This window comes from Notamacropus eugenii, chromosome 5 (assembly GCF_028372415.1).
Source record: "Notamacropus eugenii isolate mMacEug1 chromosome 5, mMacEug1.pri_v2, whole genome shotgun sequence".
In the NCBI taxonomy this organism is placed as follows: Eukaryota; Metazoa; Chordata; class Mammalia; order Diprotodontia; family Macropodidae; genus Notamacropus; species Notamacropus eugenii.
In genome coordinates, this window is record NC_092876.1 from 104146328 (window position 1) to 104165442 (window position 19115).

The following is a 19115-nucleotide window of genomic DNA, read 5'->3' on the forward strand; positions in this document are numbered from 1 at the left end:
TGTTGTCTTTTCCTGAATTTATGATTTAGCCCTTTTTATGCATCTTGAGTCTTTGAATTTGAAAGAATCACCTACCCATGAAAACTGAGTATAATTCTTCAGGGGAAAAATGGACATTCAATAAAATAGAGGACTTCTGAGCTTTTCTGATGAAAAGATCAGAACTGCATAGAAAATATGACTTTCAAATACAAGACTCGATGCATAAAAAGGTAAACAGGAAAGACAAATCATAAAGCAATCAAAAAGGTTAAACTGTCTACATTTGATACTTGTAAGTCTTAGGGCAATTAGAACAAGCAGACATAGAGGGCACAAGTGTGCATTGAGTATGATGGGATGATAACTAAAAACAAAAATAAAAGAGTTAAGAAAGAGGGATGCACTGGGGGAAGGGAGGAGAAAGCAGTAGAATAAAGTAAATTATCTCACATAACAGAGGTATGAATGAGCTTTTATAGTGGAAGAGAAAATGGGAGAGTGCTAGAACCTTACTCTCAGCAGAACTGGCTCAGAGAGAGAATAAGATACACATTCGACTGGGTATAGAAATCTATATTGCCATATAGGGAAGTAGGAAGGGAAGGGAATACAAGAAAGGGAGGCTGATAGAAGGGAGAATGGACCAGGGGAGGCAGTAGTCAGAAGTAAAACACTTTTGAGGATGGACAAGGTGAAAGGAGAGAGTGTAGGAAAAACAGGAAGAACTGTGAAAAAAATTTTACAGCAAGTTTCTCTGATAAAGACATAATTTCTCAGATAAATGAGTCAAATGTGTATGAATATGAATTATTCCTCAACTGACTGTCAAAGGATATGAACAGGCAGTTTTCAGATGAAATTATCAAAACTATCTGTAGTCATGAAAAAATGCTCTGAATGACTGTTTAGAGAAATGTATATTAAAACAATATGAGGTCCCATCTTACAACTATCAGATTGGTTAATATGACAGAAAAGGAAAATGACAAATGTTGGAGGGGATATGGGAAAATTGAGACACTAATGCACATTTGGTGGAGTTGTGAACTGATCAACCATTCTAGACAGCAATTTGGAACTATGCCCAAAGGACTATAAAACTGTGCATACCCTTTGATCCAGCAATACCAGTACTAGGTCTATATCCTAAAGAGATAAAAAAAGGAAAAAGGAAAAGGACATAGCTGTACAAAAATATTTATAGCAGCTCTTGGCAAAGAATTAGAAATTCAGGGGATGTCCATCAATTGGGGAATGGCTGAACAAGCTGGGGTATGTGATTGTGATGAAACACTACTGTGCTATAAGAAATGATGAGCAGAAGGACTGCAGAAAAAACCTGGACTTCATGAACCAACCAATACAAAGCAAAGGGAGCAGGATCAGGAGAACACTGCGTACACTGACAGCAACATGATGATCAACATCAATATATGATGTACTCTCAGCAATACAATGAGCCAAGACAATTCTGAAGGACTTATAATGAAAAAAACGCTATCCACATCCAGGGAAAGAACTGACAGAGTTCGGATACAGTCTGAATACTTTTTTAAAACTTTATTTTCTTGGGCTTTTTTGGGGTGGAGGGGAGGTTCTTTCACAATATGACTAATATGGAAATATGAATCACATCATTGCATATGTATTATCCATAACAAATGGACTAACTTTTCAAGGAGGGGAGAAGGGAGGGAGGGACAGAGAATGTGGAACTCAAAACTTAAAAAAAAGTTTAAAAAAACAGGCTAGGGACTCTTTTCTTCCTGCCTTTGTTTCATACTGCCAAAGACAGCTAGGTGGCAAAGTGGATAAAGACTCATCTTCCTGAGTTCAAAATTAACCTCAGGCACTTAGAAACTGTGATGCTAGACAAGTCACATCACCCTGTTTGCCTCAATTTCCTCATCTGTAAAATGAGTTAGAGAAGGAAATGGCAAATCTCTCCAGTATCTTTGCCAAGAAAATCCCAAATAGGGTCATAAAGAGTTGAATACACCTGAAACAGTGAATTCAAAACACAGTGCCTGGCACATAGTTGGCACAGTAAATGCCTATTAAATGGAATACCTACCTGTGGTATGTCCTTGGGTAAGTCCTTCATCCTGTTGTGTCAAACTATATAATGACGAAGAACAACTTACAAACAACATCCTTAGCCAGAGATCCAAGTGTTGTGTTCAGCTCTAGATTATTCAAGACTCTACTATCCATCAATAAGCATCTGTTAAGCCCCTCCTATATGTGCCAGGCACTGTGTTTCTCTTATAAGAGGTGGAGAAAAAAGTGAAAAGAAAGTGAGATAGAAATCAGCTGATTCTTTTTAAACTTTCACAAGACTGCTGGCAAAAAGAAAAGTAAAAAAAAAACATGGACTAAAATGAAGTTTGGAGATAATCTATGGATTTCACCTATCTATACAAGTCAACTTCTCCCAGAAAATAAATCTCTTAACCATGCAATTCAGAAAATTTAGTGACTTATTCTCTCTTTCTCCCAACCAAATATAATTAAACAAATAAATGAATGAATGCATGCAAGAATGGATGAATGAATAAATAAATCAAAAGACAAAACAACATTAAGCAAAAGAGAATTGGGAAGATGGAGATTGGTTGATTGTGTTTTCTTCATGGGCCCTGCATTGAAATCTCTTTCCAAACACTATCTGGACTGCCTATTTGCAATGTGTCCAAGGCATCTAGTCATTATCTAGAAAAAAACATTCTGGAATAAGGAAAGTCAGCTGGTTACTGGCGGAGATTTCTCTGGCTAAAGCACAAACTGTCAAGTCGCCAGTGTTTTAGTGTTGGCTAAATATATGTTTAGTTGCTGGGCTGCCACTGGGCCTCCAAATTCTGAGCCAGCAAGGGGGAGTTAGCTGAGGTCAGGCACTCTTTTCAGGACTGTTTGCGTAGTTCATGGTCATTTCCGTTAGCATAGTCACCACTACATTGGCTGGATTTAGCTCAGCCACCAATTAACTAACAAGGAAGCTGAAACCCAAGGGTCCTTTGCACATGCAAAGAGGAGGGACATGATTACAAATTATGTTGAATCAGTGTTGAAGTTGTGGCTGTGGTTGTGACAAAAGATGGAATTAAGAGGGTGCTTGTCCCCTCTGAAGAAAGGTGCTAGTGACAAAACTAAACACTGACAATTAGATAAAGGTAACTGCTACCCTTTCTTCATATCTTCTGCACAGATGTCAATCTTCTCTCTAGGCTTGACACACACCACTGAACTTAAATGAACATATATATTAATTAGGCACTTCCTACGTACCAGACATTGGGGAGACAGAAATCCTCAAGCAGCTTCCATTTCATTTGAGAGACACAACACGTAAACAGATAAGTAACTACAAGGTAATCTGAGGAAGGACATAGAACAGCTGGGTTAGAGGGAGTGGGGAGAGGCCAGGCAAGGCTTCACAAGTCTAGAAAGGTCAGTGGTGACCAGATGACAAGATCTTATCTCTTATCCTAAAAGGAAGAGGAATTTTTTCAAGATTTTTGAGTTGGGAAGGAACAAAGTTCTTTGTTTTGAGAATATCAGTTGCAGAGGGGAGAGACAAAGAACACATATAATATCTCATAAATGATAGGAAAACAGGAGGTAGAATCATATTCTTTTGAATAGAGGTGACTAAGAATTTACACAGAGCCTAAGGCTATGTGCCAGGTATTGTACTAAGTGCTTTACAAATATCTCATTTTTATCCTTATAGCATACTATGGTTATTACCATTTTACAGATGAGGAAACTGAGGCAAACAGGTGCCCAGAGTCACACAGCTAGTGTGAGGCTGAATTTGAACTTGAGTCTTCCTGACTTGTTTCTACACTCTCGCCACTGCTAGACCTAGCTGTCTTAATTCTTCTTTGTATAGGTTTCCTCCCCTTACTGCCTGTGAACTCCACAAAGGCAGCAATGAAGTTTTATTTAAATTTCAAATTCCACCCAGTGCCTAGCAGAGCCTTCTGCCTATGTTAGTCACCTAATAGGTTCTTATTAAACTGAACTGAAAAGTGAGCCCAGCTGCTACTTCCTCAGAGGCAGGTGTCAAGGGCCGTTGCTTGAAGAAATCTTGGGCTCAAGTCCAAGCCCCTGAACTGACTGACTTCTGTCAGAGGCCATGTTTGGTGGTGCCCTTTAACAGGAGGTCTGCCTCCCTGCAAACAGGCTAGTTATCTTCCTTGCTTCTGGCCTCCCTTGCCCTTAAATGGGAGAAAATGGGAATGCTATTAGTTATAAAGCACACAAAATGCAGTGCACAGAAAGTAGCTGTTCAACATGGCAGGCTGACCTAAGACACGTCTGGAGGATTCAGGCTCTCCTGCCTCATTTTGGCTCAGTCTTTTGTTCCCTTCTCCCTTTGCAGTGGGATACTTTTTCATTTAGGCTTTACAAGTTATTAACAAAGCTCTCTCTGAACCACTGAATGAGGGCCACTAGTTAGGAAGTTTGTTTCCCTCAGCTCCATAGCCTTGAAAGTGTATTTAGTTATTGTTGGGCTGGGGGACAAAAGGTACCAGCCTACAAAATCTTTTTTATCAGCTCAATGTCACAGTAATAATATATCAGATAGCACTGAATACTGACAGCCTGAATAAGTACAATTATCAGAGCTTAAGTGCAGAGTACATTTTAAAATTTTATGAAGATAATTATTAAGCTGCCATCCGATTTCATGCTAATTTGACACAATTTTTTTCAGCCCCCCCCTCCCCCTTTTGGTAAGTCTCTCCAAAAGCATGGCTGTGATGAGGAGTAGAAAATGAGAGTCAAATCGACAGCTTCTAAAGCGACTTGGCTCATGTCAACAAGAGGGAAGGGCTCCGGCTCCTGACACCCATCTGCAGGGACTGCCAAGCAGATGATCTGACTGCTTGGGCGCATGGAACATATGACTTCATACATTTTTCAAGGCTCAGTCCCGTATATGGATAGCAGAATCTGAAATCTGGAGGTATCCACCACTGCTTTTCTTTCTGATTTTGCAAATTATCTTTTTTCCTGCTCACCTCTATGATACTATACCTACATAGAATTCTGCAGTATAGTTACTGTGTGTGTGTGTTAACTCTCAGCTCCATGACAACAGAGACCATCTCCAGCTTGAACTTTGGGTCGCCTCCACTGCCCAGCGTGGTGCTCTGTACACATTAACTACTTGTTAAAACTGAACTGAATTTAGTAAGTGCCTTCTATGTTACAAAGCTCTGTGCTAGGCAACGGGGGAGACACAAAGTCTAGGTATGACATTATCCTAGCTTTACTGGATTCAAGTCGGAAAATCCAACAAATATACAGATAATGACAATACACAATTAACATATAACAAGTCTATCAGAAAGGCAAACAAAGAAATAAAGTGCTGAATGAGGTCTGAAGGGACAATGAACATGGCTGAGGCAAAAGGAAGAATCATAGAAAGATGGATGGAAGAATTGTCCCTAGAGCTGGACTTTAAAGAATAGGTGGGAATTCAAAGGGTGGAGGCAAGGAGACAAACCACTCAGAATTTTTATGATCAGAATAGAAGTTTCATGATAATCAACACTTAGGCACCTACTATGTGCCAGGTACCAAGCTGGGAGATGGATAAAGATGAGTTTCTTTCAAGGTAAACAGTATTTCACCCTAGGCACAGGAAATAACATGAACAAAGAAAAACCCAATGATGGAAAAGTATGAGGCATGTCCAGGGGAAATATACTCCATGACAATGGGAGGACAGAGTATTCATGAGATAAGAACAGGCAGGGAGATAGTAAGAAGATTGTGGAGGACCTTCAAAGCTAGGCTAAGAAGCCTGAGTTTTATTGGACAGGGAATCTCTGAAGGTTTTTGAGCAGAATGAAATGCCCAGACCTATGCAAAAGTCTGAGAGTACTCTAAAGGATGGATTGAAAGGGTGTAGAGAGGGGGAACTAGGGCAAAGGTTTCTTGTTTGGTCAAATAAACTGAAATGCAGACCTACTGAGAAGGGGTGGGGGAAGTCTTGCTTTTAAAAGTAGGACCTCAAAGTCCCTTCTAAACCCAAGATTCTGTGATCAACTTATCACTGTCTTTACCTGATCATGCAAAGTTTATATTTGCTACAGAAAGGCAGGCCAGGTCAACAATCAGTCAACTCATATTTATCAAATATCTACTCTTCCACGCATTGTACTAAGTGCTGCACATCCAGCAACCCATAAAGCTTTCTGGGGAATCAGTAGATTAGATCTAATGAAGGTCGGGGACCATTACAACACTCTTAGGCAACTCAAGAGGGCATGGTGTGGTCTAGTCCCACACTTGGAGACGAAACTTGGACACCATCATATGTTTGACTGGTAAGTCAATCTGAACTGTCTTACCAAATGCAATGTTGTTCAGAAGCCTTGGTTTGTGGTGCCACTATAAGAGAAAAAAAATCCAAGGCCGCATTCTGGAGTTCTTTGCATTTCCCTTTTCCATACACCTGGAGTAGATTTCTTGCCTTTGCTTTCAGTCAGCGAGACTTTGGACTTGACAGAGTATAGAATAGGGACGGCTCAGTCTCCATTTCATCTTTCATTTGCTATATATCTCAGGCTGTGGCACAGCACAAACTATTATTTTTCTTTAGTCCCTATTCACTCCCATATCCATGATGAGTTGAGTGCTAGGAAAGTCTAGAATACTTCCCATTCCCACAGGGCAACTCAGCAAGAAAATCTTTTCAATCCTAGATATCTTAAACTCATTCAAAGAAGGAAAAAACATAAGGCAAAAGCTGGAGATGTAATCAAGGATACTGCAGGCCAGAGGGTCCAGAGGTGATGCGGTAACCTCCCAGGCGCTGCCCACTCTCTGAGCAGTGCCACGTGAAGTGTTTGTCCTGCCCCGTGCTCAGTACCCACTCCATCTCCAGAACAAACAGGACCATCGTTACCCTGCTCTGGTGAGCTGAAAAATAAAAGACAACAGACCTATTTGTCATCCTAAGAAGAAGACCAGGAAAAACAGTTAAGCATTTCAATAGGAATCTACCATTCCCTCTGCCCCCATCCAACAGAAGGAGTCAAACATCACCTGAAGTGTTCTATCCTGTCAGTAAGAGAACTTCAGATCTTAGCTGAATGACCACCAGAGAGCCCAACAAAATGTCTGGACAAACACTGACACATGGCTGACTTCTTTATTAGTATAATAATGATAATAATATTAATGACAGTGACACACCAGGTTTCTTCTCAGCTTAACACAGTGCCTGGCATATAGTTGGTGCTTAATAAATGTTTAATGACTAATGGTAACTAAAAAGCTTTAGCTGATGTATTGATAGCAAAGCTCTGGAAGTTGAGCTTTTTGTCAGACCTCACAAGCACCTTTGGAAGAAGAAAAGACTTCTTGTTCCCCAGTATCACACAAGGAAGAAGCAAGTACCCTGAATGCCAAGGCACACATCACAGTGGCCTTGGGAGTAGCTGTCTTAGAATAGCCTGGTTCTTCTGTACATCAAGCCTCTACTAAAGACACTGCCCCATCATCCAGATGATGCAGACTGGCAACTCCCCTGCCACAAATAGTCTTAAGAGAATGCTCTGGGACACTGAAAGGGTCAATGACTTGCTCAAAGTCATACAGCCAGGATATATCAGGAGGTAGTTGAACTCAGATCTTGACCCAGGTCTTCCCCACCCACGACATCAAGCAACTTTTCATAAAAGCTTATCTGAACTGTACATTTAACACTACCTACATAATCTTAATGCTATTGGGATATTAAAAACATACTATATGAAACCATCATGACCAGCTCCAACTAAGATCTAATAGGATGACCAGAGCTTTCACGTTTTTGTTGTAGTATAATCAAATGCCTCTGACTGAATCTTGTCTTTATCAATCAAGTGTCTTTACAAGGTGTAAAGTACAGAAACAAGAGTTTCTTTAACTAGAAACAGTATATGTATTTGTATTGTTAATTATTTTAATGTGAGTAAAGATCTCCCCACCCATTAATGACCCTGCCATTAAGGGGAGTTTGATTAGGTAAGATTTGTGGGAAGAACCAAGTGTTCTGTTAATGAAGCACTGGTTCTCAAGGGTTGTGATGCCCTCTGGCTCTAAAAAAAGTATAAATACTCTGAGATTGAAGTTTTACTTTGGGGCTTAGTTTTTGTAAGAAGATTTGAGTGCCAGACAAGAACTCTGGAGCCCCCCTGGCTTTGAAAACCCAGATGTCAGTGCTTCCCTCTCTGGTAACTATGGTTAGACAGTTGGGGTCCAACTGTCTGTTGAATTCAGGCAGAGGAAGTCACGTCTGTTGATCTAGAATTTTTCTGTATTTTCTTTGAAGTTCAGGGAGCTGACCCCCCTGAACAAGGTAAATGATATACGTGCTTGGTTAAAGGATTGATACATGTGTTTGATTAAAGTGATTATTAACTCCTCAAAAGTTGCCTTTCCTTTTATGAATGCAGATCTAAGAACCTGTGCTAGCATGCACCCCTGTGTATGTTGGGGTGCTTAGTGATACAACCTCCATAGCTAAAATTGTCCAATCTGTTTCATCTATCTGTGGAGGTTTAAAAAGAAAAAAGAGAAAAGTTCTGCCAGTAAAAAATATTAAAGGGGTGTATATGTGTAAGTGTGTGTGTTTATGTGCACATACACGTATGCACACATGCTCAAGCAAGTGACAGTCTGCTCAAAAAAAGATAAACTATTGAGAGTTTTTCAGAGGAGAATGACCAGTCAACACCTAAGCATCTACTATGTAGATGCTTACATCTGGTAAGCTGGATACAGATGAGTTTCTTTTTTTCTGCCCCATTTGGCCAATACTACTTTTTTATTTGTATTTTTTTCCAATCACATGTAAAGATAGTTTTCAACATTCATTTTTGCAAAATTTTGAGTTCCAAATATGTCTCCCCCCCACAAGAAAGTAAGCAATCTTATATAGGTTATACATGTATAATCATGCTAAACATATTTCCACATTAGTCATGTTTTGAAAGATGAATCAGAACAAAAGGGGGAAACCATGAGAAAGAAAAAACAACAAAAAAAGTAAAATTAGTATGCTCTGATCTACATTCAGCCTCCACAGTTCTTTCTCTGGATGTGGATACCATTTTCCATCAAGAGTATTTTGGAATTGCCTTGAAACAATATATGGCTGAGAAGAGCTAAGTCTATCATAGTTGATCATTGCACAGTGTTGCTGTTTCTGTGTACAATGTTCAAGATGAGCTTTCTTCAAGGTAAACTGTTCATCATTTGATCAGAGGAGACTGGAACATACTACCACTTAAGAAAATGATCATTCCAGTCCTACAGTTATGAAAAGAGGGTAGGAGCAGCAGAACCCGGGTGGCATACCACTGCTAATGATGTTGTCTTTATATGACTGACAGACAAGACAGACATAAGAGCAGCAGCTCTTCCCACAGTGATGTCATGTCTATCTGGATAGACAGATACATATGTACGTATACATCCCCCCCCCCCCCAGACTTATATATCTATATCCTGAATGTCTCTGACCAGTTATAACAACTAGGGTAGGATGCCATCCCTGGACCATAAACAGAAATGAATTGGCATAAATGGAAGTTGAACCTGTAAATTCAGGCTCATTAGCACCCTATTCTAACTCAGCATTCTTGTTCAAATTAGGGTAAGTCCTTGCTCAGGGGCTATCCAATGCTATAGTCATTAGTGAAGGAAGGTAGAGGGGTGGTAAAGTGTGATCAATTGCCAACTTTCCTCTTGTCTTACTTTTTGATCCCCAAGTCATGACAAAAAAGGTGCTACATGAAGAAAAGAAATGCCAAAGAGGATAAGACAGCCATCAGTTGCTATACTTCTCTCAGAGTGGATAACGAAAGAAGCTAGCATCCCTTGAAGGAGAAACAGTAGCAAGATATTAGGGGCAGCAGTCCCCTAAATGGACATGCTATATAAAATAGAATGATCCTATTACAACATTTCTTTGTTCTACTGCTGGTAGAAATTCAGCTAGATAGAATACTATTGGGGGTGGAGCCAAGAAGGCAGAATAGAAGCATGGACCTGCTCTAGCTCTCCCCTTAAAGAATTTAAAATACCTGTAAAAAATGACTCTAAACAAATAGAGCAGCAGAAGCCAAAAAATGACAGATTGAAACAGATTTCCAGCCTAAGAGAGCCTGGAAGGCTGACACAGGAAAGGTCTATCGCACTGGACTCAGAGCAGAACACAGCTCAGCATGGGACACCTGGCACAGATAGGACTGGAGCAGGCTTCAGGGTGCTGAATCACAGACAGCTGCTGCAGTGTGCAAATTTCTCAAACCACAAATGCCAAAGACAGCTTCAAAGATCAGTACTAAAGCTCTTTCACCTGGGTGAGCAGGGACCTTGGTCAGGCCCCAGCCATGGTCCCAGGGCGACCAGCAGTCACTTCTGGAGCTCTCAGCCTCCAGACCCTGGGGGAATCAAGCACTGATCTGGGTCTCAGTCCTGAGTGGCAGTCTTGGGATGAGGAGGAGTGCTGGTGTGGTGGAGCTGGTGTTTGTATGGAGGGAATCCTACTCACAGTTCCAGGGCAGAAAAAAAAGTGCTTTTCGTTGCTCATATACCAGAGTGCAGGTCAGGAGAGGAGTATACACCTCTCCTTTGACTATGACACTAGGGAGGAACTGAAAACCTACAGGTCTCCAGAAATATCTCAGAGAACAGCTGCACAAAATCTCTGAAACCTCAGGCAGTATGCCCTCTACTTGACAAAGGACTCAAAAGACAAGTAACTGGGGGAAAAATAAGACTATAGAAGGTTACTTTCTGATGAAAAGGTATTTTCTTTCATCCTTTTGGATGAGGAAGAACAAAGCGTACAATCAGAGGAAGACAACAAGGTCAAGGTTCCTACATCGAAAGTCTCCAAAAAAAATGCAGTAGTCTCAGGCCATGGAAGAGCTCAAAAAGGATTTTGAAAATCAAGTAAGAGTGATGGAGGAAAAACTGGGAAGAGAAATGAGAGCAATGCATGAAAATCATGAAAAACAAGTCAACAGCTTGCTAAAGGAGACCCCAAAAAATGCTGAAGAAAATAACACCATTAAAAATAGATTAACCCAAATGGCAAAAGGGGTCCAAAAAGTTGATGAAGAGAATGCTTCAAAAAGCAGAATTGCCCAAATGGAAAAGGAGGTCCAAAAGTTCACTGAAGAAAATAGTTCTTTAAAAATTAGAATGGAGCAGATGGAAGTTAATGACTTTATGAGAAGTCAAGAAATTATAAAACAAAACGAAAAGAAAAAAAATAGAAGACAATGTGAAATATCTCATTGGAAAAAATAACTGACCTGGAAAATAGATCTAGAAGAGATAATTTAAAAATTATTGAAAACCATGATCAAAAAAAAGAGCCTAGACATCATCTTCCAAGAAATTATCAAGGAAAACTGCCCTGATATTCTAGAACCAGAAGGTAAATTAGAAATGGAAAGAATTTATCAATCACCTCCTGAAAGAGACTCCAAAAGGAAAACTCCTAGGAATATTGTAGTCAAATTCCAGAGTTCCCAGGTGAAGGAAAAAAATATTACAAGCAGCCAAAAAGAAACAATTCAAGTATTGTGAGAATACAATCGGGATAACGCAGAATTTAGCAGCTTCTACACTAAGGGATCTGAGGGCTTGAAATATAATATTCCCGTGGTCAAAGGACATAGGATTAAAACTAAGAATCACCTACCCAGCAAAACTGAGTATAATACTTCAGAGAAAAAAATGGAATTTCAATGAAATAGAGGACTTCCAAGCATTCTTGTTGAAAACATCAGAACTGAATAGAAAATTTGACTTTCAAATACAAGAATCAAGAGAAACATGAAAAGGTAAACAGGAAAGAGAAGCCTTAAGGAACTCATTAAAGTGGAACTGTTTACATTACTACATGGAAAGATGTTATTTGTAACCCATGAGACCTTTTTTCAGTATTCGGATAGTTAGAGGGAATACATATATGTAGATGTGTATGGGTATATATGTATGTGTATATTTTATATATGTGTGCGTGTAGGCATGTATATGTACATGGGTGTATATGCGAATGTATATATATACATGCATGTATATATACATATACATACACACAGACAGAGGGTACAGGATGAGCTGAATATGAAGGCAAAAAACCTAAAAAAAAAAAATTTACAGTTGAATGGAATGTGCTAGGAATAAGAGAAAGGGAGAGGTAGAATACGCAAATTAAGTCACATAAAAGAGGGAAGAAAGAGCTTTTACAATGGAGGGGAAATGAAAGGAATAAGTGAACCTTACTCTCATGGAATTTGGCTTAAGGAGGGAATAACACACAGTCAATTGGATATGGAAATCTATTTTACCCTGAAGGAAGGCAAGGGGGAAGGGGATAGGAGAGGGAAGATAACAGAAGGGACAGCAAACTGGGGAAAGAGATAATCAGAAGCAAACAGTATTGTGGGAGGACAGGTCAAGGGAAAGAATGGAATAAATGGAGGGCAGGGCCGGACAGAGGGAAATGTGGTTAGTCTTTCACAACATGACTGTTATGGAAGTGTTTTGCATGGCTACACATGTATGACCTATATTGAATTGCTTGCTTTCTCAATGAGGGTGGGGGGCAAGGGAAGAAGGGAGAGAATATGGAACTCAAAGCTTTAATAATGAATTTTAAAAACTGTTTTAGCATGCAACTGGGAAATAAGATGTACAGGCAATGGAATATAGAAATCTGTTTTACTCTACAGGAAAACAGAAGGGAAGGTAGAAGAAAGGAGGACAAACTGGAGGAAGAGGTGCATGAGGTGCATGCTGTCTTGGGGTAGGGGGTAGGGAGAGATGGAGAGAAAATTTTGAATTCAAATTCTTGTGAAAGTGAATGTTAAGAACTGAAAAATAAATTATATATGTATATATATATATATATATATATACATACACATACGTATTTTAAAAAGGATACTATTCTGACCAGAATAAAATTACATCAACTTCCCTGAACAATCACATGCTGTCGTTTGTGGTCAGATTGCAGGCTTTCTGATGTTATCAGATATTTTGGTTGGTTGGTTGGTTGTTGTTCTTCATTCTCGAAGAGGACGAAAATGACATCACCATGATAAAGTGAAATTTCAATGTGTCCAACTTTGGCTTATCAGATCAATAAGAGCTGGAGCTTAGAATGCTCTACCACAGATTGGGCACAGATAGTCAGTGTGAATACTTGGGGTGGTTACTCCAAATTTGTGCATCCTACATTTCCTTTGTGCTGTCTCAATTCTGCTTTGTTCATAGAGAACAGCACCTTTTCTGATGCTGGGCGGTCCTCTGCCAGTGAGCCCCCGCCCCCGATATTTTAATAAGATTATAGATCAAAAGCTGGGTGGGGCCTCAAAGGTGATCTAATTCAACACTTTCATAACCAGAGGTTATATGACTTGCTAAGGTCATATAGGAAGTAAATGCCAGATCTGAGATTCTAACTCAGGGCCCCAAGTTTAGGGCTCCAAAATTATGGCTTTTTCTACTGTACTACACTGCCTTAATAGACGACTACAAGGTAAAAGTCTTGATATTATTTTTATCATCACTAAATTTTCCATGCTGAAAATATCCTGTGTGTTCTTTCACATTGTAACCTAAAACCCCACTATGATGGGAGTATTTAGTTAATTGTATTATATGGAGCCTTTCCAAAAGGACTCCAAATGGGATCCTGCCAGTACTAAAGGACAGGGAAATGTGGAGAGTTGTAGTTAGCTTTCCTGCCTTTCCTGAAGATTACGGTAAAGTTTAAAATTCTCTGATATTTCCCTAATAATCCATATTTTGAGCAAAGGCCAGGTCAATATCTAACCATCTTTTTTCTCTGCCATCTCGGAAACCTCATCACATACTGGAGTTTTATCAAATTTTAGGACTCTTCTGGAGGTAGTGACTGTTCCCAAAAAGTAGCAGCTTCTATATTCATCTTCTTGGCATATTTGCTGGACCTTAAGTATGAAAGTTTGAGGTGGACTGAGTTCGGTGAAATAGTTCTGCTATTTAAAATGTCCAAAAGAAAGTGAGAGGAAAAATCTTTCCATCTATTTTCTCCAAAAAAAAAAAAAGAATCTAATTCAAAAAAGAAACCGCAACCTTACCTACAGTTAAGTACGTCAGCCCTTTAGATGTCACTGATGAAGCTGCCCACTAAAAGCACCAAGCAGTGTTTTCTCTGGAAATCTAGCTACAAGGACAGAGCAGCCCCACTTCCTACCTTGGTAGTTTTTCACAGGGGTCATCTTGTTGTAATCTTCTGATAAAATAAATTCCTGCAAAACAACAACAAAATTAAATAAGTTTATCTTAAGGAGCAAAGACAGTTTAAAGTAAGCAAACCATATTTGAGTTGCACTGCCAAGAATTAACACTCCACATTAACATCTTAGAGCTTTAAAATTTTGCTTGCCAAAGTAATGGTACCTCTTTTGAGCAAGGATTAATTGCAATAATTAAGTATTTAAATTACATAAAATACAAATATATTATTAAGTAATATTCATATTATATGACTGATTATATATTATGTAGTTGTGTTATATATTAGTTGTGTTATGAGTAATATTTAAAATTACACTAAATCTGTCAAATATTTTATCTTATATTAAAATGTTATTAATACCTTTCCAGACTTCCCTACTATAATTAAGGGTATCATCATCATCCCAGTGCTCCAGGCACTCAAAACTAGGTATCCTCAACTTCTTACTAACTCCTAACCCCCAACTTTATTGCACTATGTTATAGAAATGGTTGTTTTATTACATAAATCAAAAACAAAAACGATTGAGAAAGGTTTCCTATAGAAGGTGGGATTTTAGCTGGGACTTGAAGGAAGTCAGAGAAGCCAAGAGATGGAGATGAGAAGGGAAAACAGACAGACAAAATGCCCAGAGCTGAGAGAGGAAGTGCCTTGTTCGTGGAAGAGCCAGGAGTGATGTCACTAGACTGAAGCCTATGTGATGGGGAATAAGGTGTAAGAAAACTGGAAAGGTAGGAGGGGACTGGGGTAGGGAGGGTTTTGAATGCCAAACAGAACATTCTGCATCTGATCCTGGAGGCCACAGGAAACCTTTATTGAGTGGGGATGGGGTGGGGGTGACATGTCTCTCCCTGTCCTTTAGGGAAATCATTTTAGGGGATGAACAGAGCACAGATTGAAGTGGGGAGAGACCTGAGACAGGCAGACCAAGCAGAGGTCACTGCAATCCTCCAAGCACATGGTAGTAAGGGCCTGTACTGAAGTGGTGCCACACCTGGGTTTCAATCTGCACTGCTGGAGGAAATGTATAATAATACCTGGTATTTACACACAGTACTTTAATATAAATATCATCTTACTTTATCCTCACAACAACCCTGGCAGGTAGATGATATGATGACTTCAGGGGACAGCCAGTAAAATGCCACTTATTGTTTGTTTCCAATCTTTTGACATCTTCTTCCTGAGATGGTTTCTAAAATAATCCCTCATGGTTTTTAAAAAATGACAGCTGCTTCCAGAAAGAATCTCTTCGAAGTGTATTCAGTTTGGTCCAACCATTCTTTCTGACATTTTTTTAAGGGGCCACTGCTGCCTGTGCTATATATGGATAGCAAAGAGGGTCTGATGTGTTTTTTAAGAGTCCAAATGTAAACAGCTCCATGGTTAGTGATGATGGAAAGAATCACAACAGAAATGCTTGACAAATCTGTTTGCTTTCTCAACTTTGGGGGAGTTCTTGCCAGTTAGACAGGTATGAAGCCAGTGGGATGACATGAACTGATTTGATCTGATGACAAAAGTTTCTGCTTAGTTGTCTTTGCCTCCAATGCTTTTCTTTTGTTTTATACAGGGAGAATGCTCACGATCTTCCATTGTCCACTAAACATGCTTACTTTCTAAACTTGTGTTGTTCTTGACTGCCACGTTTTGCTGACCGTCAAGGAAATCAAGCTTTTGCTAGCTAAGGAAGTTTTTGGACTTCTTTGGTTCCTGCACTCTAGGGAATGGTTTACAACAATGAAAATTCTACAGGAAATAATGGCAAACATTTTCCATTCCCCCCCTCCCCCATGTTTTTGGTTTTTTTTTGCATCAGTAACTCATTTGAATATCAGGTTTCATTGTCTGGATTCCATTGTCTTCTCATTGTTCTTTCTTCCCATTTGTGGTTGATTGTGCCTACTGTTCTAGACTGATGTTCTGCCTACAAATAGATGAGTGTCCTAACAGAATTCCCACAGAAGTAACCAATCAATTTCTGTCTGTTAATAGAAAGTGATCTCACGCTTGTAATATTATTTAGTATTCTGAATGTCCAGCAGTTCTGATTATTTTTTAAAACTGTTATATGTACGTACGTATAAGACTTTTGAGTAGTCTATAAAGTCTTTGTTCTCTTTCATTTCTTATACTCTAACCACAGGCAGCTAGGTGGTACAGTAGATGGAGTTCTAGACTTGGAGTCAGAAGATTCATCTTTCTGAGTTCAAATCTGGCCTGTGCCACTTACTAGCTGGGTGACCCTGGGCAAGTTATCTAACCCTGTTTTTCTCTGTTTTCTCATCTGCAAAATGAGCTAGAGAAGGAGATTGCAAACCACTCCAGTACCTCTGCCCAAAAAACTCCAAACAGAGTCATGAAGAGTAGGACACCTGAAAAATAACTGACAACAAAAACCTTATTTCCATATACTCTGTTCTCTTCCATCTCTTATTCTCTGCCATCTTTATACTGACGTCACTGCATATCAAAGTCTACGTTGGCTAGGTTCGAAAAATCTTATCAAGTTCTGCATGAATTTTTTTCTAGGTCTTCATCCTCAGCATGAAATGTTGGTGAACAGCTGTAATTACTTCAGAGAGGTCTTTTAAGTGCTTGTGCACACCACGCAAAGATGACATTTCTTATTATCTGTGGAAGCAGGAATGACAAAAGTCACCCCACTGAGTCTTCTTGTTTGTCGCTGATATCTATGAGTCATCCTTCCATTCATTTGAAACTTCCTTATGTACTTCTGTTTTCATTTGTCTTGAGCTTATCAATATTGATATGGTTCAATTCTTTCTACGGGTCAAAGATATTATACTCTGAGTACAGACAGTTAATGTTATAGATGATCTAAAAAAAATTATGTGACTCAGCACCCTCTGCCTCCCTTTGCACCATTCCACTATGAAGTAGAAGGAGATTACTTAGGACTAGGGAACACTTTAAAAGTTTTTCTCTGATTGATGAGGTACCATGACTAAAGAATTCCTCATTGGCTGGTTGTCCTGCTGGTGATAGTAAAGACATCTTTAGCTGGCCATTCCACATACTAAATGGGAAGGCATATATAGTACTCTGATATTTGTAGCCTGACAACTCTGATTTTTTTTAGTTAGCTAAGTGAAGGGATACTTGGAGTACAAATTCTAAAAGACCTGATCCCTAATACCAAACTGCAAAAGAAATTCCCAGTGAAATTTCTAACCAATTTGACTCATAGGCCCCAGCGCAGAGAAGCACTTATTAAAAAATACCAATTAATTAGTTGAGAGCAATAACAGACGGCAATTAACCTTTCTGGATAAAGAAATAACACTTTGTACAGAGATGAAGGACATTTTTCTCGGAGAATGTTGGGCAAAATGTGGGCATGACACAAATCAGCAATTCCTGGAGCCTCATTATTTATACAGTTTAAATCTCTTCCTGGATAAATTTGACTAGATGCATAAAAGCTGATCATGGTTATCACCTCAGGAAAGAATTATGATTCCATAAATCCATGCTAGCATCCTAGCTCCAACTAGCATTCAAAAGGAGCTACCCCACAGGAAAAATATTGACACAAATCCAACCATTTGGATAGTAATTCTCTCAAATGCTGTTCTGAATAATCAAACAAATGATGAGAACTCCTGGAGTGAGGACACACTAGTGGCAAGATGCTCAGGCTAATCGTTACAGAACTGTCAAATTTTATAGATCTAAACATATTATTTATTGACTCTAAAAAAAAAAACTTTACCTGTTTTCCATTCCCCCAAAGCAACCCAACAAATACCACACATAGATTGTAAAAGAAATAACATCACCATCAATATCAATGGTTATTACGACTTCCAGCATGTGCAAGTGGTTGTCTACAGACTTATTAATACAGCCACATCTGTCCCAGAAGGAAAGAAATGAAAGGGGTAAAGATGAAATGAGGCATCTGGGTTCACATGCTGCTGCCATTTGTTTGGTATTACAATTGGAAGGTAAGAACTTCCAATTCTTGAAGGCAGAACTTCTCAAACTTTCTGCAGCAGCAAAACACATTTTACTTTGTTTTTCAGCAAAGTCTTTTCAAATGAGTTTGTTTACTCTATTAATGACATCAAAATTAACAAGGTAATTTTAAAAAGTCTCTGACATTGACTGTTGAGGTCAATTTTATTCCCAATCTAACAGTATTACCAAAAATTTTGTGAGAAATATGGTGTTGCTTGTTACTGAGATTGAGAATGATAGGTCCTATATTTTGCACAGCTCATAATTGCTTCACAAAGAATTTTTATTTTCCTCTTTACTTACATAAGCCAGTAGAGGAGGGCATTGTTTCACCTGATAATTTTTTTCTTTTAAAATTTGAGAATCATCTCCAGAAATTCACTGTTTCATTCCAAGGGGGCTTCATAATTTTGCCAGAGCTGAGGAAATACAGCATTTTTAATATGGTGACGGCTTACTAGAAGGAAATACACTCATTTTATTTGTATTTCTTACATATTAGGCATGTGAACTAGACTCCTACATGTTTCTTTCAGTGTCTTAATTTTAATGTTTTTTCATTCCTTTTCTCTTTAAAATTACCAGATTTTATCCAATTATCCATTCTGGATGTTAGTATAAAAAAATCATAACGATAACAACAACACCACCCACACCCACGCACACACTGTATACAACCCTACCAGCACAATATAGATAGTCATTATTTTGACTATCAACCGACTAACATTATCTTTAAATTACTGGATGCATTCAGTGATGTATTTTTAGAAGAATAAGAAACCCACTTTGAGCCTGACCTGTCAATCTCCAGTGCTACCCCACACCAGCTGAA

General features: G+C 39.0%; 1 protein-coding gene across 6 annotated transcripts in view; it reads right to left on the bottom strand.

Annotated features, from left to right (window-relative positions):
- WDFY2 (WD repeat and FYVE domain containing 2) overlaps positions 1-19115 on the bottom strand; it is a 159550-nt gene that overhangs the window by 33350 nt on the left and 107085 nt on the right. For all 6 annotated transcript variants that reach the window (XM_072610478.1, XM_072610480.1, XM_072610483.1 and 3 more), the window contains 2 exons: positions 14252-14306; positions 6771-6921 (listed from right to left, as the gene is read on the bottom strand). In XM_072610478.1, the coding sequence (XP_072466579.1) occupies positions 6771-6921; positions 14252-14306 (206 nt within the window). The remainder of the gene's footprint in view (positions 1-6770; positions 6922-14251; positions 14307-19115) is intronic.